Source organism: Colobus angolensis, unplaced genomic scaffold (genome assembly GCF_000951035.1).
Source record: "Colobus angolensis palliatus isolate OR3802 unplaced genomic scaffold, Cang.pa_1.0 Scaffold249, whole genome shotgun sequence".
NCBI classification, from domain to species: domain Eukaryota; kingdom Metazoa; phylum Chordata; class Mammalia; order Primates; family Cercopithecidae; genus Colobus; species Colobus angolensis.
Genome location: NW_012115699.1, coordinates 782529 through 806896, shown reverse-complemented (window position 1 = coordinate 806896; position 24368 = coordinate 782529). Strand labels below are relative to the sequence as shown.

At 50.1% G+C, this 24368-nt stretch overlaps 4 protein-coding genes across 10 annotated transcripts in view; 2 read left to right on the top strand and 2 right to left on the bottom strand.

Moving 5' to 3' along the window:
* The window catches only part of DOK1 (docking protein 1, 62kDa (downstream of tyrosine kinase 1)), an 8399-nt gene extending 6738 nt beyond the window's left edge, over positions 1 to 1661 (bottom strand). The window contains exon 1 of the mRNA XM_011946088.1: positions 1516 to 1661. The gene's annotated coding sequence lies outside the window, so the exon portion shown is untranslated. The remainder of the gene's footprint in view (positions 1 to 1515) is intronic.
* Positions 1 to 17898, top strand: part of LOXL3 (lysyl oxidase-like 3) — a 21140-nt gene extending 3242 nt beyond the window's left edge. The window contains exons 3-14 of one of the 4 annotated variants that reach the window (XM_011946089.1): positions 340 to 503; positions 1105 to 1319; positions 14089 to 14308; positions 14541 to 14721; positions 14862 to 15016; positions 15259 to 15426; positions 15560 to 15722; positions 16251 to 16494; positions 16593 to 16708; positions 16788 to 16924; positions 17031 to 17142; positions 17345 to 17895. In XM_011946089.1, the coding sequence (XP_011801479.1) occupies positions 340 to 503; positions 1105 to 1319; positions 14089 to 14308; positions 14541 to 14721; positions 14862 to 15016; positions 15259 to 15426; positions 15560 to 15722; positions 16251 to 16494; positions 16593 to 16708; positions 16788 to 16924; positions 17031 to 17142; positions 17345 to 17418 (1949 nt within the window). In that variant the 3' untranslated portion in view covers positions 17419 to 17895. Of the gene's footprint in view, positions 1 to 339; positions 504 to 1024; positions 1320 to 14088; positions 14309 to 14540; positions 14722 to 14861; positions 15017 to 15258; positions 15427 to 15559; positions 15723 to 16250; positions 16495 to 16592; positions 16709 to 16787; positions 16925 to 17030; positions 17143 to 17344 lie in introns of those variants that run through there. The other 3 variants (XM_011946090.1, XM_011946091.1, XM_011946092.1) reach the window with 3 other exon arrangements.
* Positions 17689 to 21622, bottom strand: HTRA2 (HtrA serine peptidase 2). Of its 3 annotated transcripts, XM_011946093.1 has the most exons (8): positions 20515 to 21622; positions 20206 to 20410; positions 19923 to 20117; positions 19657 to 19689; positions 19326 to 19431; positions 19103 to 19172; positions 18314 to 18409; positions 17851 to 18208 (listed from the first exon to the last, which is right to left on the bottom strand). In XM_011946093.1, exons 1-8 carry the CDS (start codon positions 21018 to 21020, stop codon positions 18043 to 18045), a joined length of 1377 nt encoding a protein of 458 aa, XP_011801483.1. In that variant the 5' UTR covers positions 21021 to 21622; the 3' UTR covers positions 17851 to 18042. The 3 variants fall into 3 exon arrangements, with proteins under 3 accessions (XP_011801484.1, XP_011801485.1, XP_011801483.1); XM_011946094.1 differs by lacking the exon at positions 18314 to 18409 and having other exon boundaries at positions 17689 to 18208; XM_011946095.1 differs by lacking the exons at positions 18314 to 18409; positions 19923 to 20117 and having other exon boundaries at positions 17709 to 18208.
* On the top strand, positions 21088 to 24368 carry AUP1 (ancient ubiquitous protein 1). Of its 2 annotated transcripts, XM_011946098.1 has the most exons (12): positions 21088 to 21444; positions 21525 to 21662; positions 21742 to 21892; positions 22086 to 22270; positions 22533 to 22605; positions 22701 to 22774; positions 23021 to 23087; positions 23189 to 23291; positions 23427 to 23546; positions 23655 to 23770; positions 23959 to 24077; positions 24182 to 24368. In XM_011946098.1, exons 1-12 carry the CDS (start codon positions 21395 to 21397, stop codon positions 24216 to 24218), a joined length of 1233 nt encoding a protein of 410 aa, XP_011801488.1. In that variant the 5' UTR covers positions 21088 to 21394; the 3' UTR covers positions 24219 to 24368. The 2 variants fall into 2 exon arrangements, with proteins under 2 accessions (XP_011801488.1, XP_011801487.1); XM_011946097.1 differs by having other exon boundaries at positions 21136 to 21444; positions 21525 to 21892.

Genomic DNA, 24368 nt, shown 5'->3' with positions numbered 1-24368 from the left:
CACACCATGGCAGAACACCTGGCATACAGTAGGTACCTGATTAATTGTAGCTATCATTGAATGGGTAGAGACTAATCAGAACATCAGGGTTGATTCTTGGTTTTTTATTCACCCTATCAGGTTCTTGAGTATCCCCAGATCACACCAAATTTCCCTCAATCTTATGCCCCCTTCCTATTCCCTGCCAGGGTCCCCTGTCCCTCCTCCACCCCTTATACCAGAAAGATAAGGTCATCATGGCCAAGTGGGAGGCATCAGCACTCACTCTTTCCAACATCCCCATTACTCCCCCATCCTCCCTCCCCAAGCGTCTCTGTCCCTTCATCTCCCCTTCCACAGGCCGCATCTGGCTGGACAACCTGAGCTGCAGTGGGACGGAGCAGAGTGTGGCTGAGTGTGCCTCCCGGGGCTGGGGGAACAGTGACTGTACACACGATGAGGATGCTGGGGTCATCTGCAAGGACCAGCGCCTCCCTGGCTTCTCAGACTCCAATGTCATTGAGGTCTGCAGTTCCTAGACATACACACACATACCACCCAGGATAGCCAAGAGGACTGTGGGGTGGTTAGGGGAGACATTAGAAAGTAGTTACCACTGGGGGATCATTTGGATTGGTGGGAGGCTTGGAAAAGCAAATGACAGAGCTCCCAGATGCTGTAAAATCCAACAGGATTTTTAGCATTCGCATTCAAGGGGCTACACCTGGCATGAGCCTCTCCAGCTTCATCCCTAGTCACCCCTGGGACACCTGGTGCTCTCCTTCTCCTCAAAGGTTCCTGCTTTCCTGAGACATCTTCCTTCTGACTTTCTCCTCCTTCAAAGCCATTTCCTCTCTGAAGTGCGCCCTCCTGCTCCAGGCACAGGGAGGTGCTCCTTCCTAGTGCCCTGAATCCTCTCTGGGAGCAAGCATATCCCCTGCGCTGCTGGCTGCAAGAGAGTCCACACCGCGGACTGCGGCCATTGTGGCCGCTCTCTCAGTGCCGCCTCGGGCCCATCAGGCCACTGGCTTTACAGCAGGCGCACCAAGCAGGGTTCCTTAAGAGTGGCAGGGCACAGGAAAGGTGCCACTGGGATTCTTTCCCTGCTTGTGGCCCCGCCCCCAGGTAGAGCATCACCTGCAAGTGGAGGAGGTGCGAATTCGACCCGCAGTTGGGTGGGGCAGACGACCCCTGCCCGTGACGGAGGGGCTGGTGGAAGTCAGGCTTCCTGACGGCTGGTCGCAAGTGTGCGACAAAGGCTGGAGCGCCCACAACAGCCACGTGGTCTGCGGGATGCTGGGCTTCCCCAGCGAAAAGAGGGTCAACGCGGCCTTCTACAGGTGAGGGGCCGCGGGCACCGGGCGGAGCGGGCCGGGGTTGGGGTGCTCCCTGATGAATAGCCTTGGGAGACATCTGAGCAGGTCCGGGGCACAGGAGGACCCGGGGATCGAGACGCGCGGGAAAATATGGAGGCCGGTGCAAAGCTGGAGAGTTGGGAAATCTTGTGGGACCACGAAAGGTGCCCCAAGGGAGTACCTGAAATGGGGACCAGTGAGGGTCCCGCTCTCTCGTGGCCAACGCCTGGGCGGGTAGGCGGATTCCTCGGCCCCGGGCGCGCGCCGGCCTCGCGAAGCCACTCCCAGGCCCTGGGGCGATTCCAACGCTGGCGCCGCCGACCAGCGAGTTCCGAGTTCAGCAAGGACGCGGCAGCCCCTGGGAGGCGGTGCCTGGGTGTGTCCCGCGCGGGCTGGGCGCCCAGGGTCTGGGGACCCAGGGACGGCGGCGCACGGTGGCCGAAAGGCGCCAGGAGACACGGCGCCCCCTCTGTACCTGGGCCGTCCCCGGGCGCGTGTGTGAGCCCTCGGGACTCCTGGAAGTCCTGGAGTTTCCCAGAATCTCTTTTGGCGAGGCCCAACCCCTCCACCTGCATTGGAGCCCTGGGGTCCAGTCCGGTTCCAGGGAAACGCATCACCCTGGGAACTGTCTGTGCTTAGCGTCTCCCTTCCGTGGAGCATCTACTTTGATCTTTTTGAGAAACTGCCATTGACAGCCAGATATTTATTTGGAAATCTTTACACGCTCTCTCTGTAATCTACTTTGCAAGTCAAAAATCCTCCCTTTCTTCAGTGGTTCCCTAGATCAGTATTGCTGAAAGGCCTCTTGATGTCCGGATAGCTTTCCGCGGGCACACTACTTCAGATGGGGTCTGATGCGGCCAGCCACTGTAGAAATCCTCAACCCCGACTGAAGCATGCTCGAATTACACTGTCTTCCTACTGCGGCAGCTTCCCACTGCTTATACTGAACTTGTCATCACCTAAAACCAGTTCAGGTCTTCCCTATGCTTCCTACTGATAGAGCAGCCTTTTCCAACCCAGGTATAGGTGACGTTTACCCTATTACATTTGTTTTGATACATAATTTAGAAGCCATAAAAAAGCCATGATGATCCCATGAGATTATCTTGAGTCCTGATGTGACTTTCCATCTGTCATCCCTCTCAGCCTCCTCTGCTGAACAGACATGGCAGCTTTGCCTTCTGGCTTCATCCAAATGGCTAAAAGTTGTTGTGAAAATGTTTTAAACCAAAGTCTAACTCTTCTTGCAAATGTTCCTGCAGATTTTCATCAAGCTTCTAATCATCAGCTGTAAAATATGTTCCTTCCACCAACTGGGAAGAAACAGAACACTTCAATGACATAACCAACATTTCACCTGATCTATCTATATATTTCTTATCTGTAATGAAATCATGGGAGATTTTGTTAGTCTTTGATAAAAAATCCAGAAATGCTATGTTCACAGTCGTTCTCCAGCCTTCCAATTTAGTAACCCTGTCAAAAAAGAAAATCATAGTCGTTTGAGCCTATTTTTACTGAAATCCTTTTAGGTCTCTAAGAATCACCTTATTTTTTCCTAAATGCTCACAAACTTCTATTTAATAATTTATTCTAGAATATTACTTATGTGTAGATTGAGGAATTGAGGAATCCTTTTTCTCCTTTTTTTTTTTCTTTTGAAAGTCAGGATATTATCCAGTCTCCAGTCTTTTCTATACCTGCTCACACTTTCTTTGACTTGGCTCTGAGGCTCATCTGAAATGTCTTTCAGTACTGAGGATTTTCAGTACTTTATCTGGCTTGGACACTCAAACCACTTTAAAACAAACATGTGCTGTGCCTCTTTACTTTCATCCATCTTAGGGCTGCATTTCCTTCTCTGTGCTGCTTACCTTCCCTAATTTAAACCCCATGTTCTGAAAGATGCATAGAATTTAAATAGACATTTCCAGTGAAGAGGATAGCATGAACAAAGGTGTAGAGAGCCATTCACCCAATATTTATTTACTGAGATCTTACTGTGTGCCAGGTACTGTTGTAGACGCTAGCCGTGGCTCATGCCTGTAATCCCAGCACTTTGGGAGGCCAAGGTGGAAGGATTATTTGAGCCCAGGAATTCGAGACCAGCCTGGGCAACATAGTGAGACCCTGTCTCTACAGATAATTTTTTAAAAATAAAATTAGCTGAACATGGTGGTGCGTACCTGTGGTTCTAGCTACTTGAGAGGCTGAGGCGGGAAGATTCCTTGAGCCCAGGAAGTCAAGGCTGCAGTGAGCCGTGATTATGCCACTACACTGCAGCCTGGGTAGCAGAGCAAGACACTGTCTCAACAAATAAATTAACTAAGGCCGGGTGCGTTGGCTCACACCTGTAATCCCAGCACTTTGGGAGGCTGAGGCTGGTGGATCACCTGAGGTCGGGAGTTCGAGACCAGCCTGACCAACATGGAGAAACCCCGTCTCTACTAAAAATACAAAATTAGCCGGGTATGGTGGCGCATGACTGTAATCCCAGCTACTCGGGAGGCTGAGGCAGGAGAATCTTGAACCCAGGAGGCGGAGGTTGCAGTGAGCTGAGATCGCGCCATTGCACACCAGCCTGGGCAACAAGAACGAAACTCTGTCTCAAATAAAAATAAAATAAATAAAGTAAGTAAATAAATAAGTGGTCAAGGAAGGCCTCTTGGAGAAGGCATCATTTGAGAAAAGATTTAAAGGAGGTGAGGGCACAAGCTATGCAGACCTCTAGATAAACATTTCCAGGAAGAGGGATCAAAAATGAAAATATTCTGGGGTGTGTGTGTGTGCGTGTGTGTGTGTGTGTGTGTGTGTGTGTAGTGGGTGATGAGATAAGGCATTCTTGTCCTCCTGGAGGCCACTGGCTGGAGCTGAGTGAAAAAGAGGAAAATGGTAGGACATGCAGTGTAGGTGGTGAACAGAAAAGAATGGGGAGCCAGATGCTGTGGGCCATCTGGGAGAGGCTGACTTTTGTTCTGTAGGAGATAAGGAACCACTGGAGGGTTTGGAGCAGGGTTATGACATTGGGCTTCCATTTTTTTTCAGTACTACTTTCACTGCTTTATTAGGAACAGACTGTAAGGGATGCATAGGAGCAAGAAGTCAGGTGGCTAGTTATGGGGTTATCGTCTTCTGAAACCCACGTAAAGAAAGTGAAAGGTGATGATGACCAGCGAAAGTGGTGAAAAATGATCAAGTTTTATAGATAGGTGTGATGTGAGAGAGAGGAGTTAAGGCTCTCCAGGTTTTTGACCTCAGCTAAGTATGGAATTGGCTTCACCTGACAAGCAAAATAGTGGATGGAGCATGTTTTTTTGGGAGATGGGCTTGGGGGTGGAGGGTAGGAACTTGGTTTTAGACCTGTTAAATTTAAGATTCTTTAAGACATTGAAGTGGTGAGGCTAAGTTAGGCAATTTAATATAGGACTCTGGAGTTCAGTTGAGTAAAACATATAAAGTCCTGAAACTGGACAACATACCAAGGAAGGGAATGTAAATTTAAAAGACAGGGAAAGAGGCCCAGAGACTGAACCTTGGGGAGACTAAATATTTAAAAGTCAGAAGATAAGATGAAATGCAAACAGTGAGGTGAGGTAGGAAGAAAACCAGGGGAGTGTAGTGGCCTGGGAGCCAAGTAAAGTGCTTCAAAGAGGAGAGAGAGACCAGCTGAGTCAGTGCTGCCCAGACCTAAAAACATGAGGACTGAGAAACAAATGCTGAATTTAGCAACAGGGAAGTCACTGTTGTCCCCAACAGAGATGATAATGAATGGCTTATATTTGGAAGACAGTAAGTTAGCAAGAGTAGGTTTATACTGAGAAATAGTGGAAGATCTAGATAAAGGGAGGCCAGAAAATGGAATGCTTTAGGTGCCAAATTGGAGAGCTTGGCCTTTGCCTTATGGAAAAATTACAAATAAAAGTATTTGTATGGGACAAGAATAAAGCCAGTGTTTTTGAAAGTTTGCCTGATAGTAGTGGATGAGGAGAGGAGGGTCTCAATGCAGTAAAACCAGTCAGGAGTTTGTTCTAAAATTGAAGCTTATCAGGAGGGTAACAACAAAGATGAAGGAAAATGAATAGATGTAGGATGACTGATAGAACATAGAGAATGGGAGAAGAGACACCTAAAATGATTCTGACACTGCCTGAGAGAAGGATGGTACCAGCAGCCATCTCTGGGCTTCAGGTTAATATGAACTAGCTTTAGAGATGGGCCATCTTTGGAAAGTTTGAGACGCAGGAATTGTCCCCAGGTATGCAAAGCTGAAATAATTTTTAGAGATCAGGAATACTTGTTGGACATATTGGAATCTCATACTAAGTCTGGGATATAAAGGCTGAGGAAAGAGATACACTAAAGCGCAGAGGCCATTTTTCTTGGGGAAAGAGATTGGGGGAGCCCTGGGAGATTCTGTGATGGGGCTATGATCTAGATCCTTCACAGGTCAGGCCCAGCAGAGGGAGCATTCTCGCAGGTGATACAATTACGAAAGATAGGCAAGATAGTTGTGAACAACTCTCCCCTCCCTAGGGGGAAAAAAGATGGATCTGCTAGCTTTTAGAGGAAGTAAGATTTAGGGAATGAGAAAATCAAAACCTGATGTATTAAACATTTTTCAATTTGTTTTGGTAGTTCTACCCTAGAACATGTAAAAGTTGTGGAACTTTAGAATAAGAAAAGAATGTACAGATAATTGAACTATTTACTGCTCTTTTACAGATAATGAAATTGAGGCTCTAAGAGCTTCAGTGCTATTTAAGAAGTCACTCTTCTAGTTCATTTCAGCTTGACAGATGTTTATTGAACTCCTATTTGCCAAGTACTGTGCAAGGTGCTGAGAATACAAAGGTGAATAAATGACAAGAGAGGTTATTAGGCTGCACATCATAGAAGACCTTATAGGCCATCATAAGGATTCAGGTCCTTATAATAAAAGGATTGGGAAGCCATTGATGTTTGGGTTTTTTTGTTTTTTTGTTTTGAGAGGGAGTCTGGCTCTGTTGCCCAGGCTGGAGTACAGTGGCACAATCTCTGCTCACTGCAACCTCCGCCTCCCCAGGTTCAAGTGATTCTTCTGCATCAGCCTCCCGAGTGGCTAGGACTACAGGTGCCCACCACCATGCCCAGCTAATTTTTGTATTTTTAGTAGAGACGAGGTTTCACCATGTTGGCCAGGCTAGTCTTGAACTCCTCACCTCAGTTGATTCGCCTACCTTGGCCTCCCAAAGTGCTGGAATTACAGGCTTGAGCCACCGCTCCCAGCCACTGAAGTGCTTTTTGTTTGTTTCTTTGTTTGTTTTTTGAGACAGAGTCTCTCTGTCACCCAGGCTGGAGTGCAGTGGCTTGATCTCGGCTCACTGCAAGCTCCACCTCCCAGATTCACGCCATTCTTCTGCCTCAGCCTCCGGAGTAGCTGCGACTACAGGCGCCCGCGGCCACTCCCAGCTAGTTTTTTGTATTTTTAATAGAGACGGGGTTTCACTGTGTTAGCCAGGATGGTCTTGATCTCCTGACCTCGTGATCCGCCGGCCTCGGCCTCCCAAAGTGCTAGGATTACAGGCGTGAGTCACCGTGCCTGGCCTATTGAAGTGTTTTAATGGGGAGGGCTGTGAGATGGCATGATCAGGTTTGTGACTCCAAAAGATCATTTTGAATCTATTTCTTTTTCTTTTCTTTTCAGACAGAGCCTTGCTTTGTCACCCAGGCTGGAGGGTAGTGGTGCAATCTTGGCTCACTGCAACCTCTGCCTCCCGGGTTCAAGCAGTTCTCCTGCCTCAGCCTCTCAAGTAGCTGGGGTTACAGGCACGCACCACCGTGCCCGGCTAATTTGGTTTTTTTGTTGTTGTTTTTTTTGTTTTTTTGTATTTTTAGTAAAGATGGGGTTTCTCCATGTTGCCCAGGCTGGTCTTGAACTCCTGACCTCAAGTGATCTGCCTGTCCTGGCCTCCCAAAGTGCTGGGATTACAGCTGTGAGCCACCACGCCCGGCCTTTGACTCTATTTCTGAGAATGGTCGGGAGAGGAACAAGATATATGGATTGGAGAGATTTAGGAAGTAAAATTGATAGGACTTGGTTATTGATTGACTTTGGGATCCAAGAAAGGGAGAAGTCAGGATTAACCCCTAGGTTTCTGGAGTGGATTTTGCTGAGATAATTATCTTTCTTCTCTCTTTTTTTGGACCTACATTACATTTTAGATTACTTTCAGATGTCTACCTAGAAACATCAAGAAGACAATGAAATAGATAAGATTATGAATACACTTTATATTGTGTGTATTAGATTATGGTGTGAATTAGACCATATAGAGGGCCCTATATGAAGTGAGAACAGAATGCCTAAGATAAGAGCTCCACAAATTTTAATGACCAGATAGGGGAGGAGCCTGCAGAGAAGACCAAGAAAGAGCAACCAGAATTAGGAATAGACAGCTCTGGGCACACTGCCTAGGAGTCAGCCCTGCTCCCTGGGGCACCACTCCGGAAATTAAAAATATTTTAATAATAATAATAAGCAGAATTAGAAATAAAACCAGGATATTGTAGTGTTATAGCAGCCAAGGAAAGAGAGGACAGTCAGATATTGCAAAGAGGTCAGTAAGATAAAGACTGAAAAATGTCTGCTGGATTTAACAAAATAGAAGTTTGCAGAGTGATAGGTAGGGAAAACCGGAGGAAGTGGGTTAAAGAATGAGTGAGAGGAGGCTGGGCGTGGTGGCTCACACCTGTAATCCCAGCACTTTGGGAGGCCGAGGCAGGTGAATCACCTAAGGTCAGGAGTTTGAGACCACCCTGGCCAACATGGTGAAACTCCATCTCTACTAAAAATACAAAAATTAGCTGGATGTGGTGGTGCATGCCTGTAATCCCAGGTACCTGGGAGGCTAAGGCAGGAGAATTTCTGAGCCCAGGAGGCGGAGGTTGCAGTAAGCCAAGATTGCACCACTGCACTCCAGCCTGAGTGACTGGATCGAGACTTTGTCTTAAAAAAAAAAAAAAAAAAAAGATGCGAAGAGAAGATATAAAGATGGTAAGTATGGACAGCTCCTGAAAAATGTTACTGTGAAGGGGAGGAGAGATGAGTAGAGGGTGTGTATGTGTGTGTGTGTATATGTGTCTGTGTGTGTGTAGGAGTGATTTGAATGTTTAAAAGGATTCAGTTGAGAAAAATAAATTGTATGCAGGACAGAGAAATTGTAAGAGATGGAATTTAGAAACATTTAGGGACAGTAGACTTAGAGAAGAAAGATAGTTGAAAGGAATGAGAAGAGGATATGCAAATATAGACAGGTTTTTGTTTTGGGTTTTTTTCTGTTTGTTTGATTCTTTGTTTTTGAGATATAGTCTCTCTGTGTTGACCAGGCCGGAGTGCAATGGCGCCATCATGGCTCACTGCAACCTCGACTTCCTGGGCTCAAGCAATCCTCCCATCTCAGCCTCCTGAGTAGCTGGAACTAAAGGCTCGAGCCACCACACCTGGCTAATTTTTAAATTTTTTGTAGAGACAAGGTCTCACTATGTTGCCCAGACTGGTCTCAAACTTCTGGGCTCAAGCAGTCCTTCTGTCTCAGCCTCCCAAAGTGCTGGGATTACAGGCGTAAGTCGCTGCCCCTGGCCTATACATAGGTTTTTATGTTTGATGGTTGAAGGAATGAACAAATGGTAGGTGGAAACAAACACATCTGTGAATGAAGAAACTTAAATCAAGACAAATAACAGCACTGGTCCTCAATAAGACAAAGTCCTTAACATAACATATATAATTTTATATATAAAATATTTATAAGATAAAAGGGTCTAGACTCTTTTATATAAATATGAAATAAGATTACATATATGTGTGTGTATATATATAAATAATACAAAGACCTTATGATATAATGTCCTTAAATAATTTAGAGAAGAGGTACTTCTGAATTTCTAGACAATACCAGAATGTTTGAGTACTACTCTGGAGATCAAGGTGATCTCTTCAGGGTGATTGGTGAAGAGGCCAAGTGTATTTCATTTTGGACATTTTAGACATGTTTAAGAAAAATATATTTGAAGAAAAAATTTCACACCATATTTATAAGATGAAAGAGTCTAACTACTAGTAATGTCTCAGTAAAGGGACCTGAAAGTTGTATATTCTTTGCCAAGAATGTCCAACATTTTGGACACTTTGACAAAGAGACCAACTAAGTACATCCTCACGAAGAAGCTGAGGCAGGAAATATCAAACAGCTTCTGACTGGTTTAAAATATATACATATATTTAAATCCCAAGGTGTCTTCACACATTAAACAGTCATCCCTCCGTACCCATGGGGGAGTGGTTCCAGAACCTCCCAAGGATGCCACAATTCAAAGATGCTCAAGTCCCTGATATAAAATGCTATAGTATTTACATATAACCTATGCACATCCTCTGTATGCTTTAAATCATCTCTAGATTACTTATAATACCTAACATAATGTAAATGCTACATAAGTAGTTGTTATATTTTATTGCTTAGGGAATAATGACAAGAAAAAAAGTTGGTACGTGTTCAGTACAGATGCAAGTTGAATCCACAGATGCAGAGCCCATGGATATGGAAGGCCAGCTGTACTGTGTTGAAATATGACTCCTCAAGAGAAACAGCAGAGCAGGAACATGTTCAAAGAAAGGACAACTAAGGCTGGGCTCAGTGGCTCATGCCTGTTATCCAAGCAATTTGGGAGGCCGAGGCAGGAGGATAGCTTGGGCTCAGAAGTTTGAGATGAGACCAGCCTGGACAACATAGTGAGACCCTGCTTCTACAAGAAAAAAAAAAATAATCAAAAATATTAGCCAGTCGTGATGGTGCACGCCTGTGGTCCCAGCTATTCAGAAGGCTAAGGTGGGAGAATCACTTGAGCCCAGAAGGTTAAGGCTGCAGTAAGCCATGGTTGCACCATGGCACTGCAACATGGGTGACAGAGTGACCCTGTCTCAAAAACAAAAAAAAAAAAAAAAGGAAAAATGATTTATTTCCCTGGAAGTTAGGGAGATGAGCTCAGTTTGTGAATGACCACAGCATATGGGATTGGAACTTCAGCGGGAAGGGTGGTGTCATTGTGAGGAGCCTGGCCTGTGTTCCCCAGTCAAACCAAGTTAACGCCCTTGGATATTCAGCCTTGGTTCTTGGTCCTGGTCCAGCAGCCTCAGGCCTGGACAATGCCAGAATTCTTTCTCAAAGAGAGCATCCAGGAAAAAAAGACACAATAGCCTCCCTAGGCCTGACTCAGGCTAGTTCTCCCTCCTGGCCTGGTCAGTCTAGCAATCCTAACAATCCTAACAATGCTCTCCTTAGGCCTCTACTGAGGTTTAGCACTAACATCTGGACCCAGGAGTCCTTACTTGCCATCTGCCCTAGCTAATTTCTGAGGGTGGTGGCATGGGGACACTGTCCTGAGTCCACGGCCTTCATTTCTGCTCACCCACCTGGTCATGTGCTGATGAGGCCAAGCAACCATGAAACCTCGGGTCTCAGCCAGGCACAGTGACTCACGCCTGTAATCCCAGCACTTCCGGAGGCCAAGATGGGTGGATCACAAGGTCAGGAGTTTGAGACTAGCCTGGCCAAGATACTGAAACCCCATCTCTACTAAAAATACAAAAAAAAAAGCAAGCAAGCAAGCTCGGGTCTCAGGAGTGTCTTGTCTGCTGTTATAATGTCGTGCCACCAGGAAGCCTTCTGACTGCTAGAAGAGAAATCTTGCCCCTGGTCCTAGTTGCACCAGCCTTTTCCACTTGGTTCTGCACTGACCCTGACTACTATTGTCTTATCCTCACAGAAAGTTGAGGAAGCGAGCAGCCAAGGTCTCAACCCGACGCCCCAAGTCCCTTGGAAGGTAATGGGGCAAGAGCCCTGGGACCTCCTGCTCACCCTGTGGCCCCAGGAGGTGGATGGATGGATGGCAGCCTATCCATATCCATCCCAGAACCCAAACTGATGGATTAGGGATGTGAGGAAAATGGCTTTTCCTGTGGGGAGGTGAAGGGAGCAGGCATGGGGTTGGGCAAGCTTTGATCTTAGGGAACACAAGGAGGAAGTAATGTAGGAGCGGCTGAGAAGCCTGCCATCTTTACATGTCCCCCAAATAGCTTGGACTCCAACCTCAGCCACCTTCATTCCTCCTCCTTCCTGCCCCCTCCATCACTTCACTTAGTTCACCCACATTCCCATTCTCTCCCCTCTCCACCTTTCTTCTTCCTTCCTCCCCCTCCCAACTCTGCCACCTGGATTAACATCGCTAGATTTCCCATTACTGTTGCTGAATCCAGAGAGCAGCATGAGTTCTGAAATGCAGTTTAGTGGTATTCGGCAGACGGTGGATGCGGAAAATCTGGCCGTCCTTCACTTTTCCTGTCCCCATGCTGCCCACAAAGGGTCTTTCCCAGAAACAGAAAAATAACCCTCTACCTTTCCTGTGCCACATATGTAACCACTACCTCTACCAACTTCCTTCTCCTTTTTGCAGACCAATCACCAAGCTTAAAGTCAAACCCAAACCCCGAGTGGGCAGGGGGCCAACTAAGAGGTAAATAAAATTCAGGTTGAGTGGAAAGGAGAGGGAGCACGGAGTTACCCGGCTGTGGCCAGGGAGGGAGGGGGTCCAGGAGGCCTGTGTGGCTGAAAGAGCTGACCAAGAAGAGGAGCAGCAGCAGCTCTTAGAAATCACCTTCCAGGGTTTTAACCAAAGTGTTACGCAAGACTGATCCTTACCTTGGTCTCAGGAATGATGCTCGTCCCAGGATTTGTTGGTTTTTTCACTCACTGACTACCTCGTTCTACATGCTTACTTATCTTCCCCTGGTGAGCTCCAGGAGACAACCTGGTGCTTTTCTCTTTCAGACGCCATACTTGCCTCTCCTGTAAGAGGTTACATTTGCCTAAAGGATCAGTGTTCCCAAATCAAATGCTTTATTTGATTAGTTGTTGAAAATAAGTGCTACCAGCTTACTCAAGATGGAGTGAAACTCAGGGTCCCCTTTGGAACCTTTACCAGGAATGCAGACAGATTGACAGCCCCTGCCTCTCTGGCTCATTTTCCACAATTAGGCTCCCATTTCCCTAATCTTCCTCCTGGGCTCCTTTAGAACTCGAAGTGGGAAGCTTCCAACCCCTGTGATTACATCTAACTTGTCTTCAAAAGGCAGTTTGCACATTAAAAGTCTCCCTGATAACTTCAACAGGGACTGAAGTATCGATAATTCATCCCTTTCTCCTCTCCTGTTCTCAACAAGTTCTAGTCTCACCCAGTGGTCCCCTCATAGCCCTCACTCCCCAGCTTCTCTGGTGGTTTCAAAGGATCTCAGAAACTTGGGGATGTTCTTGTAGTGCCCTTCTAGCTTAGGGTCACCTTTGCCCAACATGGCCACACTCTAGCCTTCCCTGACCCCCCACATTAAAGTACACACTGCCATTTTTATTTTGCTCATTGTAGACAACGGGGATGAGGATGTTTAGAAGATAGATGTCTTCTTCCTGTGATGGGCTCTTTTTTACTTTCAGCCAAACAGGACTCTGGGAGAGTGCCTGATCTCTAGATCTTCAGGATCCATTTATCCTGAGCTTCCAAAGGTGTTCTGTAAAGTCTCCAGGCTTCTTTTGTCTGTTTTGTGTATAAACTTTTCCTCCTTCTGTCTCTTCCTAGCCAATGGCTTCAAGTCATCATATTCCATCCTTCCTCTGACATCAGGTGATAGGGCACATTACTGCAATCACGCATGACCACATCAGCCTCACAGACCCATTCCACTGACACCAGACCTCATCTTCTTCCCTTTTTCTGCAGGCTTGACCCAACTGTTTTGGGCAGAGTGTACTTCACTCAGGCACATGCCTCACTGCAGCCTCTCATTCTATTGGTATCGATAAACAAGTCCCCCCATTCTCTCAAACATCTCGGCAGCATTTCCAAGCTTTAGCATCTATAGTTCAGCCCCATTATCCTATTCAGATGGCTTTGGGACACTGTTATGTTGAAATTGCAGAAGCATGGACTGCTTTTTTAAAGACTTACACAGCACAGGTCCTGGGATGTCTCTGCCATTTTGTTGTTCACATCCACTTCCTTTCTCTGGTCATTTATTCCCTCAGACTTTGACCTGTCCCGCATTTATATATCTTCATTCTTGCATATGCCAGTCCCAGTTCTTCCTGCGTCTACCTGCTGGTCTGTTCTTGTTGCACCTGCCCCTCCTAATCTGTCCTGCAGTCTCTGGCCTCTGCGGAGCCATGTAGATGGGAGACTTCCTTAGTCCTTTGCATCCTGACTTACTCAGTTATTCCAGTCTCAGCATCAGAGAAGGACTTGCTCGCCCTGGCTTTTCAGGCTTCCCGTGTCAGCCACTCCCTCCTGGCCATTTCTTCCAACTGGAAAGTCCTGTTTCCCCTTCCCTGAGGCCTTAGCCTCAGCCTCCTTTAGGGCCAGCAGCCTGAAACCACTTGGAACAGTTTCTTCCAGGCAAGTCCGAGACTAGCCATCCTTCCCTTAGGGTTGTTCTACTGCAGGAGGTCCCCAAGGGCCCTCCTGTCTAGGTAGTTGAGGCTCCTTCAGCCTGGAAACACAGCAATCCCCATGTATCTCCGGAGGGAAACAGAACGGGGAAGAACAGGGAATAAATGGTCACAAAAGGGTGGGGGGCACGGTGGAGGCTTGAAGTGGGAGGATGGTTGTGGGGCCAAGAGGCAGGAGCATTGTTTTACCCTACTGCACCTCACTCCTGTCCCCCCAGGCTGCTGGCCCAGCGGCAGCAACACTCCTTTGGTCTGCATGGGGTGGCGTGCGTGGGCACGGAGGCCCACCTCTCCCTCTGTTCTCTGGAGTTCTATCGTGCCAATGACACCGCCAGGTGCCCTGGGGGGGGGCCTGCGGTGGTGAGCTGTGTGCCAGGCCCTCTCTACGCAGCGTCCAGTGGCCAGAAGAAGCAACAACAGTCGAAGCCTCAGGGGGAGGTGTGTGAGACAGTGACTATGACCCTTCCCCCCCCAGGTGGAGAACCCCTAGCCTGGCAACCCCTGATTAAGCACAGCCCTGACCTTTGAGGACAGAGAGGAGCCTTCCAGGGGGCGGGCCACAGACCTGATACCACCCACTCCCTCCCACCAAAGTCTCACTCATCTCCTAGGTGCCCTCTCCGTGCAGATGTTGCCATTTGCCTCTGTTGGGCACTTCTCTGTTCTGTAGGCCCGTGTCCGTCTAAAAGGCGGCGCCCACCCTGGAGAGGGCCGGGTAGAAGTCCTGAAGGCCAGCACATGGGGCACAGTCTGTGACCGCAAGTGGGACCTGCATGCAGCCAGCGTGGTGTGTCGGGAGCTGGGCTTCGGGAGTGCTCGAGAAGCTCTGAGTGGTGCTCGCATGGGGCAGGGTGAGGCGGCATGGAGGTGGGAGGGAGAGGGAAGGAGGTACATGCTCCTGGGGGGCACATTCCTTCGGAAGGTTAGGTGTCCCCTGGGCAGACAATATATGCTTAGTTACAACTTCCTGATCTTTGCCATCTGGTCCTAGGCATGGGTGCTATCCACCTGAGTGAAGTTCGCTGCTCTGGACAGGAGCTCTCCCTCTGGAAGTGTCCCCACAAGAACATCACAGCTGAGGATTGTTCGCATAGCCAGGATGCCGGGGTCCGGTGCAACCTACCTTACACTGGGGCGGAGACTAGGGTCAGTCATCCTCTCCACCTTGGTTGAGGTCTCTTTCATCCTATCCAGGCCTGGCCTCCAATCTACAGTCCAATGGCCCCCAACCCATGGACTGGCCCCTGCCATCCTGCAGCTCCCACCTGACCCATCACTTGCTAGCCCATTATGTGCCTCTGAGTCATGCTTCAGCTACATCTATGTTACAGACTCCCACTACCTCACCTCAAAGCTTCCTCCAGCGCTTCCATTCTGTGTCACTACAGATCCGACTCAGTGGGGGCCGCAGCCAACATGAGGGGCGAGTCGAGGTGCAAATAGGGGGACCTGGGACCCTTCGCTGGGGCCTCATCTGTGGGGATGACTGGGGGACCCTGGAGGCCATGGTGGCCTGTAGGCAGCTGGGTCTGGGCTACGCCAACCACGGCCTGCAGGTGAGTGGGAAGGAGAGGGGAGCCGAGGCTGTTGTCTCAAAGCCTGTGTTTTGGGCAGAGGGCTGAGGAATGAGTCCCTTGGCCCAAGATGCTGGATCCTGGGCCTTACAGAAACATCTGCATATATCCCCAGGAGACCTGGTACTGGGACTCTGGGAATATAACAGAGGTGGTGATGAGTGGAGTGCGCTGCACAGGGACTGAGCTGACCCTGGATCAGTGTGCCCATCATGGCACCCACATTACCTGCAAGAGGACAGGGACCCGCTTCACTGCTGGAGTCATCTGTTCTGAGAGTGAGTGAAGGAGGGAGTGATGCATGCCAGGGAAGGGAGGGTCTGGGCCACCCCTTTGCAAGGAACGGGGGCTGTAATCTGGAGGGGCACTCGTTCCCCATAAAAGAACCAGTTTCACCAGGCAGGCGTGGTGGCTCACACCTGTAACCCCAGCATTTTAGGAAGCCAAGGCAGATGGATCACGAGGTCAGGAGTTCAAGACCAGCCTGGCCAAGATGGTGAAACCCTGTCTCTACTAAAACTACAAAAATTACCCGGGTGCAGTGGCAGGCGCCTGTAATCCCAGCTACTTGGGAGGCTGAGGCAGGAGAATCACTTGAACCCGGGTGGCAGTGGTTGCAGTGAGCCAAGATCACGCCACTGCACTCCATCCTGGACGACAGAGTGAGACTCTGTCTGAAAAAAAAAAAACCACCACCACCACCACAACCAAAAAAAAAACAGTCTCACACACTAGGGAGGGATGGAAGCACCGCTCTCTGTGAAGTCAGCAGTGACTTCTAACACCCTCTTCCTTTATCGGTGCAGCTGCATCAGATCTGCTGCTGCACTCAGCATTGGTGCAGGAAACCGCTTATATCGAAGACCGGCCCCTGCATATGTTGTACTGTGCTGCGGAAGAGAACTGCCTGGCCAGCTCAGCCCGCTCAGCCAACTGGCCCTATGGTCACCGGCGTCTACTCCGATTCTCCTCCCAGATCCACAACCTGGGACGAGCTGACTTCAGGCCCAAGGCTGGGCGCCACTCCTGGGTGTGGCACGAGTGCCATGGGTGAGAGGGTAGGGAGTCAAGTAGAAAGGCAAGGCCACGGGGATGGGGCAAACCTTCCGGGGGCAGAGAAGGAAACAGAAGTTCCCTTCTTCCCACAGGCATTACCACAGCATGGACATCTTCACTCACTATGATATCCTCACCCCAAATGGCACCAAGGTGGCTGAGGGCCACAAAGCTAGTTTCTGTCTCGAAGACACTGAGTGTCAGGAGGGTGAGTTGGGGCCTGAAGTGGACCACATGGTATCCATCGCACAGCCTTTCCTTACACTGACATATGGCAATCCCTCCAGATGTCTCCAAGAGATACGAGTGTGCCAACTTTGGAGAGCAAGGCATCACCGTGGGTTGCTGGGATCTCTACCGGCATGACATTGACTGTCAGTGGATTGATATCACGGATGTGAAGCCAGGAAACTACATTCTCCAGGTACCTGGAGTCTGGGGCTTCCAGATGGGTGACTGGGGGGAGCGTTAAAGACACCTTTGAATTTGAGGATTGTTGCTGGGTTAAGTGGCCTTTTTCTCACTCACAGGTTGTCATCAACCCAAATTTTGAAGTAGCAGAGAGTGACTTTACCAACAATGCAATGAAATGTAACTGCAAATATGATGGACATCGAATCTGGGTGCACAACTGCCACATTGGTATTTGATGGGAAGAGCAACCCAGGAAGATTAGGGGATGGGAGGGAAAGACGTTCATTCTCTTTTCCGTAACTTGTTTCTGCATCTTCCCACCCTCCTCTGGAGCTCTCAGTCCCTCCACTTGTACCCATCCTTCTCCACAGTGGGTCTCTCTCCCTCCCTCTGTGCAGGGCGCCTCCCAAATTGCCTGTCCACTCCGCAGGTGATGCCTTCAGTGAAGAGGCCAACAGGAGGTTTGAACGCTACCCTGGCCAGACCAGCAACCAGATTATCTAAAGTGCCATCGCCCTCTGCAAACCACCACTGGCCCCTAATGGCAGGGGTCTGAGGCTGCCATTACCTCAGGAGCTTACCAAGAAACCCATGTCAGCAACCGCACTCATCAGACCATGCACTATGGATGTGGAACTGTCAAGCAGAAGTTCTCACCCTCCTTCAGAGGCCAGCTGTCAGTACCTGTAGCCAAGCATGGGAATCTTTGCTCCCAGGCCCAGCACCGAGCAGAACAGAGCAGAGCCCACCACACCACAAAGAGCAGCACTTGACTAACTGCCCACAACAAAAGATGGCAGCAGCTCATTTTCCTTAATAGGAGGTCAGGATGGTCAGCTCCAGTATCTCCCCTAACGTTAGGGGGATACAGCTTTACCTCTAGCCTTTTGGTGGGGGAAAAGATCCAGCCCTCCCACCTCACTTTGGACTATAATATGTTGCTAGGTATAATTTTATTTTATATAAAAAGTGTTTCTGTGATTCTTTAGAGCCCCGGAATCAGTGCTGGTGGTTGGAGGGACCTGCCCCCACTGGTTCATTTAACCCTCTGTCCCGGCACCCTCAGAGCCTCAGCCAGGAAGGCAAGGAGGAAATCAGAGCAGGAGCCTCATACTCTTGGTGATCTATTCATTCTGTGACCTCAGGGGTCACATATAAGGTCAGTGTTTCTCGTCCCCGCCGGATCTGCACTGCCAGCTGGGATTGGGTTCGAACAGCTTCATAAACATCTTCAGCATTTTGTACCATCTGCCCCCCAATGGCCAAAATCACATCACCAGGCCGCAGACCAGCCCTATAGAGAAAAATGGACAGAGAGAAAAGAAGGAGTACAAAGCCTAGTTCAAGGACACATGCACACCTCGCCCATCCCCATATCACACTGCAGCCTCTCCCTCACCGGTGTGCAGGGGAGCCCAGGATGACTTTATGGATGAGTACACCATGCTGAACATCGGGAAAGCTTGGTTCTCGAAGCTGTAGTTCAGCAAGGATGCTGAAAGTACACAGATTACCCTATTAGCCAAACCCAGGCATTCTCCCCATCCTGAGTTCCACCTCAAGTCTCTCATCAACACATTGGCAAATATATGGACAGGACATGCGCTAGGTACTACAAAATACAACAGCAACTCACTTTCTGTCTTCTAGCAATAAAGTGCAACATGTACATAAAAGATGTACACCACATGAGGGCACCAAATGACAAACAGTGTGAAATCAATAGCACTAATGTCATTCTAGAATACTAAAAGAAGCTTTAAGGGGAAAAAACTTAAGCTGAGCCTAAAAGGATGGGTCCGATATTAACCATATAAAACAAGAACAGCATAAATAAAAAACATGGGAGTAGGAAATCAGGTTGGCTGAGTATTCATGTAGGAAAGTATTACAGCCAGGTCTAGAAAGTTGATTTACAGACAGATGGAAAATGGCCCTTAAATGCCAAGTTAATGGATTGAAGGCTTGAAATCAAAGCAGTAACAGGATGAAATCACTCTGGTGACAGGTATACAAAGTGGAGTGGGATAAAAAAGTCAAGATGATGAAGGGAGACAGCTCTTGTGATTATTTCAAGTGTGACACAGTTCATTTTAGATAAAGACAGAAACGAGAACAAAGCTCAATAGAGGTGCCCACCTCTGATTACACTGGTCACATTACATGTCACTATCCCTAAAGCTCATACCTGGGACTCAGGGTCAGCATCATCACCCCAATGTAGCGCCGCTGGGACCCACTGATTCCAGAGGAGGAATCTGTGACAGAGGGACAAATAAGCCCCACCCAGCTACATCCTTCCTTCCCTGCCCTCTTCTCCCAATAGACCACCCTCCAGGAAGTCCCAATGAATGTCCCTCCCCTATTTCCACCACTTTAAAGAAACCTATTTCCCCATAAGCCAGGCTCACTCTTCTTTTCCCCACGATGCAGAAACTCTCGAAGGCGATCAGAAGGGATGGCAAAGGAGATTCCAGCTGTGACCTTCATGGTGTTCACTCCAATCACCTCTCCATCCTGCAGGGATACATCCCCCAGTTCCCTAGCCCAAACAAATAGTAGGGGATGGGGGCACCCGAACAAAAGCAGCAGCAAGTGTTGGGGAGATCTGGTTGGATGTTGAGAGATAGCCAACAAAGAACTGCTCAGAAACTTGACCAAACATCCTTGAATTAGGGAAAACCTACCCTTCCCACACTGACCTGGGGCTGGGATTCTTGGAAGGAAGGATGTCTCACTCACCAGGTTAACCAGGGGACCTCCAGAGTTCCCAAACTGCAGGACAAGGAGAAAACATGAAAGAGATCTGAGGATTCTAAGTCTGGGGGCATACCAGGATATAGGTACTTTCTCCAAATTCTCTTCTTTCTCAGCCCATGAATGAGTGGCCACATTTTTGCAGCCTAAACTCTGTATATAGGCTCATCTACCATATATCAGTTGGTGCTTGTACCACACAGCCTCTCCCCACTCCCCCATCATGTCATTTCTCTCCTATCAGGACGCACATCAATAGCTGCATCCGTCTGAATGTATTCCACATTGGTCTGGGGGAGTCCCAGGTCTCTGGCTGGACGCTGAGCAGAGCTAACAATGCCGGATGTGATCGTGTTCTGCAGTGCAAAGGGACTTCCCATGGCAACAACAAACTCCCCTTGCCGGACATCAGCTGAGCGTCCCAGAGGTAGCGTGGGGAGAGGCTCCTAAGGGAGAATGGGTATAAGAGACCTGTCATCTGGAGATGCGAGCAAACAAGCAGCTCCAACCAGACCTGGCCTACCCCACCCCCACCTTAGTCTGAATCCTCAGCGTTGCGATGTCTGCCACGGGATCCACAGCTGTGACCACGGCCTCATACGTGTCACCACTAAGCAGTCTCACACGGACTCTGCGCCGATCAGCCACCACATGGGCGTTGGTGACAATGAGCCCATCGGCAGCCACCACGAATCCTGAGCCGTTCGAGATAGGGACTTCACGGCCCAAGAAAGGGTGCCTGGAATGGAGGGAAAGCACGGATAAGAGAAGGCTCTGACCCCTCCTACCCGCCCGCCCTCCGGCCCGTGGCTTCAGTGCCTCCCTGTCTACCCCCACCATTACCGGTCCAGGATCTCGATATAGACCACGGCAGGTGCTGTCTTCTCCACCACATCTGCGATGAAGTTGTACTGACTCCGGGGAGAAGCGGGCGGTGGGCCAGGGACGGCGGCGAGGACGGCCGGAGGACCCCGACCCCCGCCCCACAACAACAACAGCACTGCCCCCCCAGCGCCCAGTGCCACAGCCAGCCAAGCGCGCGAACGGGTTCCAGAGTTCTCTGAGGCCTCCCGGGTCCTGGTATCTGGGGTCACCGCAGTCAGTTGTGCCCGGGGACCCGGGGTCCCAGACGTCAGACATGCTCGGGGTTCAGTGACCCCAACATACAACCGGGCCCAGAGACTGGGGGTCCCATAAGTCACTCGGGCCCGGGAGTCAGAAGTTCCTGACGTCAGCAGGGCCCGGAGGTCAGGGGTCAACCGGGGTCTCCTCCCCCAGCGAATGCCCCCCAAAGCCCGCCATGCCCGAAGGCTCCAGCCTACACCCCGCCCCGCCCTCGGCGCAGCCATCAGCTCCGCCTTGGCTGCCTCCTCGCCCGCCCTACTCAGAGGCGGCACCCAGGACGCGAGCAGACGGACAGTAGGACGCGGGGCACGCCGGTACCTGAAGTCCTCCAGAAGTGCACGTCGGAACCAGGATTCCGGGAGGCCGACTCCTCCCCGTCCCGCGAATGCCGGGAATTGTGGTCTCCGTGGGACGCGAGTTGTGAGACGGCCCAAGGGGCCGCAGGGTATGCTGGGACCGCTAGCCCTTCCGGCGCGCCTCAAGACTTCGGGTCCTGTCACCCCGGGCGGATGCCCAAAGACTCCGCCTTCCCAGGAGCCCCTGCGGCCGGGCGCGAAGATGGCGGCGGCGACGACCGGGCGCTCCTGAAGCAGCAGTTATGGAGCTTCACTCAGGGCCGGGGCCGGAGCGGCTCTTTGACTCGCACCGGTAAGAGACCCGGCGGGAAGAGACCTATCCCTGCGTCCTCTCGGCCTTCGGCGCCCGACCACTTCGCCTCTCGCCCCCAGGCTCCCGGGTGACTGCTTCCTGCTGCTCGCGCTGCTGCTCTACGCGCCGGTCGGGTTCTGCCTCCTCGTCCTGCGCCTCTTTCTCGGAATTCACGTCTTCCTGGTCAGCTGCGCGCTGCCGGACAGCGTCCTTCGCAGGTTCCGACGCGGGCGTTCGGGGAGTGTCAAAGCAGGGCCTAGCCCGAGGCCACACAGTCACCACCGCCTGTGTTCCCAGGTTCGTAGTGCGGACCATGTGTGCGGTTCTGGGGCTCGTGGCCCGGCAGGAGGACTCCGGACTCCGGGATCACAGTGTCAGGGTCCTCATTTCCAACCACGTGACACCTTTCGACCACAACATAGTCAATTTGCTCACCACCTGTAGCACCGTGAGTGAGAGCGAGGCCCAGAGCGCCACGGGGCGGTTCCCTGGGTCCCAGCTGAAGGCCCCCCTGTCCCCACTCGCGTTCCCCATGGAGGATACTGAGCCTTACCCCTAACCCCGATCCTCTACCCCACATGTCAGTTTTTTTCATTTTCCTCAATTTTTTTATTCTTGCTTTCTCTTCTCCTGGTTCCCAGCCTCTACTTAATAGTCCCCCCAGCTTTGTGTGCTGGTCTCGGGGCTTCATGGAGATGGATGGGCGGGGGGAGTTGGTGGAGTCACTCAAGAGATTCTGTGCTTCCACGAGGCTTCCCCCCACTCCTCTGCTGCTATTCCCTGAGGAAGAGGCCACCAATGGCCGGGAGGGGCTCCTGCGCTTCAGGTGGGTTTAGCACAGGTATCGGGTGCCAACTGGGTTAGGTGGTCAAGCTTGTGGGCCCTTGAGTTTTTACAACCTTCTTCGGCCCTTAGCCCCCAACATCTCTAGTTAATTTCTTTTCTGTCCACTTTTAGTTCTTTCTCCTGAATGCCTTCTTTCTTCAATTATGTGCTTGTAGAATTTGACAGTTGCCTGTTTTAAGGCACCTATGATCTGCTGACTAGCCTGGCTGGATTCCCATCCTACTTTCTCCTTCCTCTTCTAGTTCCTGGCCATTTTCTATCCAAGATGTGGTACAGCCTCTTACCCTGCAAGTTCAGAGACCCCTGGTCTCTGTGGTGAGTGTGTGTTGAACAAGGAATCTCTGGGGCTTGGAGGGGAAGTTTCCCATCCCTGGCCCTGGCTTAGGCCTCACTTCATGCCCTCCCCTCAGACGGTGTCAGACGCCTCCTGGGTCTCAGAACTGCTGTGGTCACTTTTCGTCCCTTTCACGGTGTATCAAGTAAGGTATTATTAACTGCCCTCACATTTTGGTCGCTGGGGAGAGGCTCACCTCAAGGTCAAGGAATTAGTGGCCTCTGCCCTGTCCATTTGTAGATCTCTATATCAGAGTTCTACCACAGAAGCAACACAAAGTATTTACAGTATTTACTATTTTCCCACCCTCACCATGCAAAGAGGTACCAAAGCGGGGAATGGTGACAGCCTCTACCCTGGGTGCCCACAACATAGCCCTTGATTGTTTTTTTGCAGGTGGCTTCGTCCTGTTCATCGCCAACTAGGGGAAGCGAATGAGGAGTTTGCACTCCGTGTACAACAGGTAGTCGGGTGCACAGGCGGGGTGGAGGTGGGGTCCCTGCTTAGGAGGAGAGGGAGGAAAGCTTGAGATCTTGACACTTCCAGTCTTCCAATTCTCCCTAGCTGGTGGCCAAGGAATTGGGCCAGACAGGGACACGGCTCACTCCAGCTGACAAAGCAGAACACATGAAGCGACAAAGACATCCCAGATTGCGCCCCCAGTCAGGTATGTGGTCTCTATACATTACAGCTTTGGAGTTTTTTGTTTTTCACCCTACTGTGATCCTCGCCTATTCCTGTGCTAGTTAGCCTCTCCTAGTTCTCTACTTACCAGAATTTCTTTTTTTTTCTTTTTTCACAGCCCAGTCTTCTTTCCCTCCCTCCCCTGGTCCTTCTCCTGATGTGCAACTGGCAACTCTGGCTCAGAGAGTTAAGGAAGTTTTGCCCCATGTGCCATTGGGTGTCATCCAGAGAGACCTGGGTATGGGAAAGGGTGGCCCCATGCCGGGAGATTGGGCACAGGGAGGAAAAGTGGGTTGTGAAGGAAGAAAGTGAGCAAGGAGTGGACTCCCTTCTCTTTTCTCCTCAGCCAAGACTGGCTGTGTAGACTTGACTATCACTAATCTGCTTGAGGGAGCCGTAGCTTTCATGCCTGAAGACATCACCAAGGGAACTCAGTCCCTACCCACAGCCTCTGCCCCCAAGGTGAGACCCAGGAAATGGTCAGATCCAAGTCTTGCAGTGAATTGGGGGCAGGCTACCTACTCCTTTATCCCTGACCTTTCTTTTTTGATCCTGAGACCCTAGCATAGTGCCTCTCTTGCAAAGTGGGCATTCGATGCGTGTTTAATGATGATGACTCCGCAAGCCCTCTGACATTGTGATCACCTCAGTTCCCCAGCTCTGGCCCGGTGACCCCTCAGCCAACAGCCCTAACATTTGCCAAGTCTTCCTGGGCCCGGCAGGAGAGCCTCCAGGAGCGCAAGCAAGCACTATATGAATACGCAAGAAGGTGAGGGGGTTAGAGGGCAATGAATAGGTTGGGGCAAATTGGAGAATGGAATTATGGAGCTACTATGGCAAAGCCTGAATAATGTCTCTCCCTATGTCCCACAGGAGATTCACAGAGAGACAAGCCCAGGAGGCTGACTGAGCTCAAAGGAACAGGATGGCACCCAGAGCCGCAGGACGGAGACTGGGGGCAGCCCTCACCCAACTCACAACAGGCTGGATGGGTGGGTGGTAAAAAGGGAAGGATGAGGCTCCCCCAATATCACATTAAATTCATGGTTTTCATTCAAGG

Bases quoted from the DNA above. Each gene is read 5' to 3' on its own strand.
- HTRA2 (XM_011946093.1), bottom strand. From the start codon at position 21,020: ATGGCTGCGCCGAGGGCGGGGCGGGGTGTAGGCTGGAGCCTTCGGGCA. The intron at 20,411-20,514 runs GTAATGGTGGGG...CCTCCATTCCAG, and splicing joins TATATCGAGATCCTGGACCG to GCACCCTTTCTTGGGCCGTG. The intron at 19,173-19,325 runs GTGAGCCTGGCT...CCTCTGTCACAG, and splicing joins GCATCGTGGGGAAAAGAAGA to ATTCCTCCTCTGGAATCAGT.
- AUP1 (XM_011946097.1), top strand. From the start codon at position 21,306: ATGCCCAAAGACTCCGCCTTCCCAGGAGCCCCTGCGGCCGGGCGCGAA. The intron at 23,088-23,188 runs GTAGTCGGGTGC...AATTCTCCCTAG, and splicing joins TTGCACTCCGTGTACAACAG to CTGGTGGCCAAGGAATTGGG. The intron at 23,547-23,654 runs GTATGGGAAAGG...TTTTCTCCTCAG, and splicing joins TGTCATCCAGAGAGACCTGG to CCAAGACTGGCTGTGTAGAC.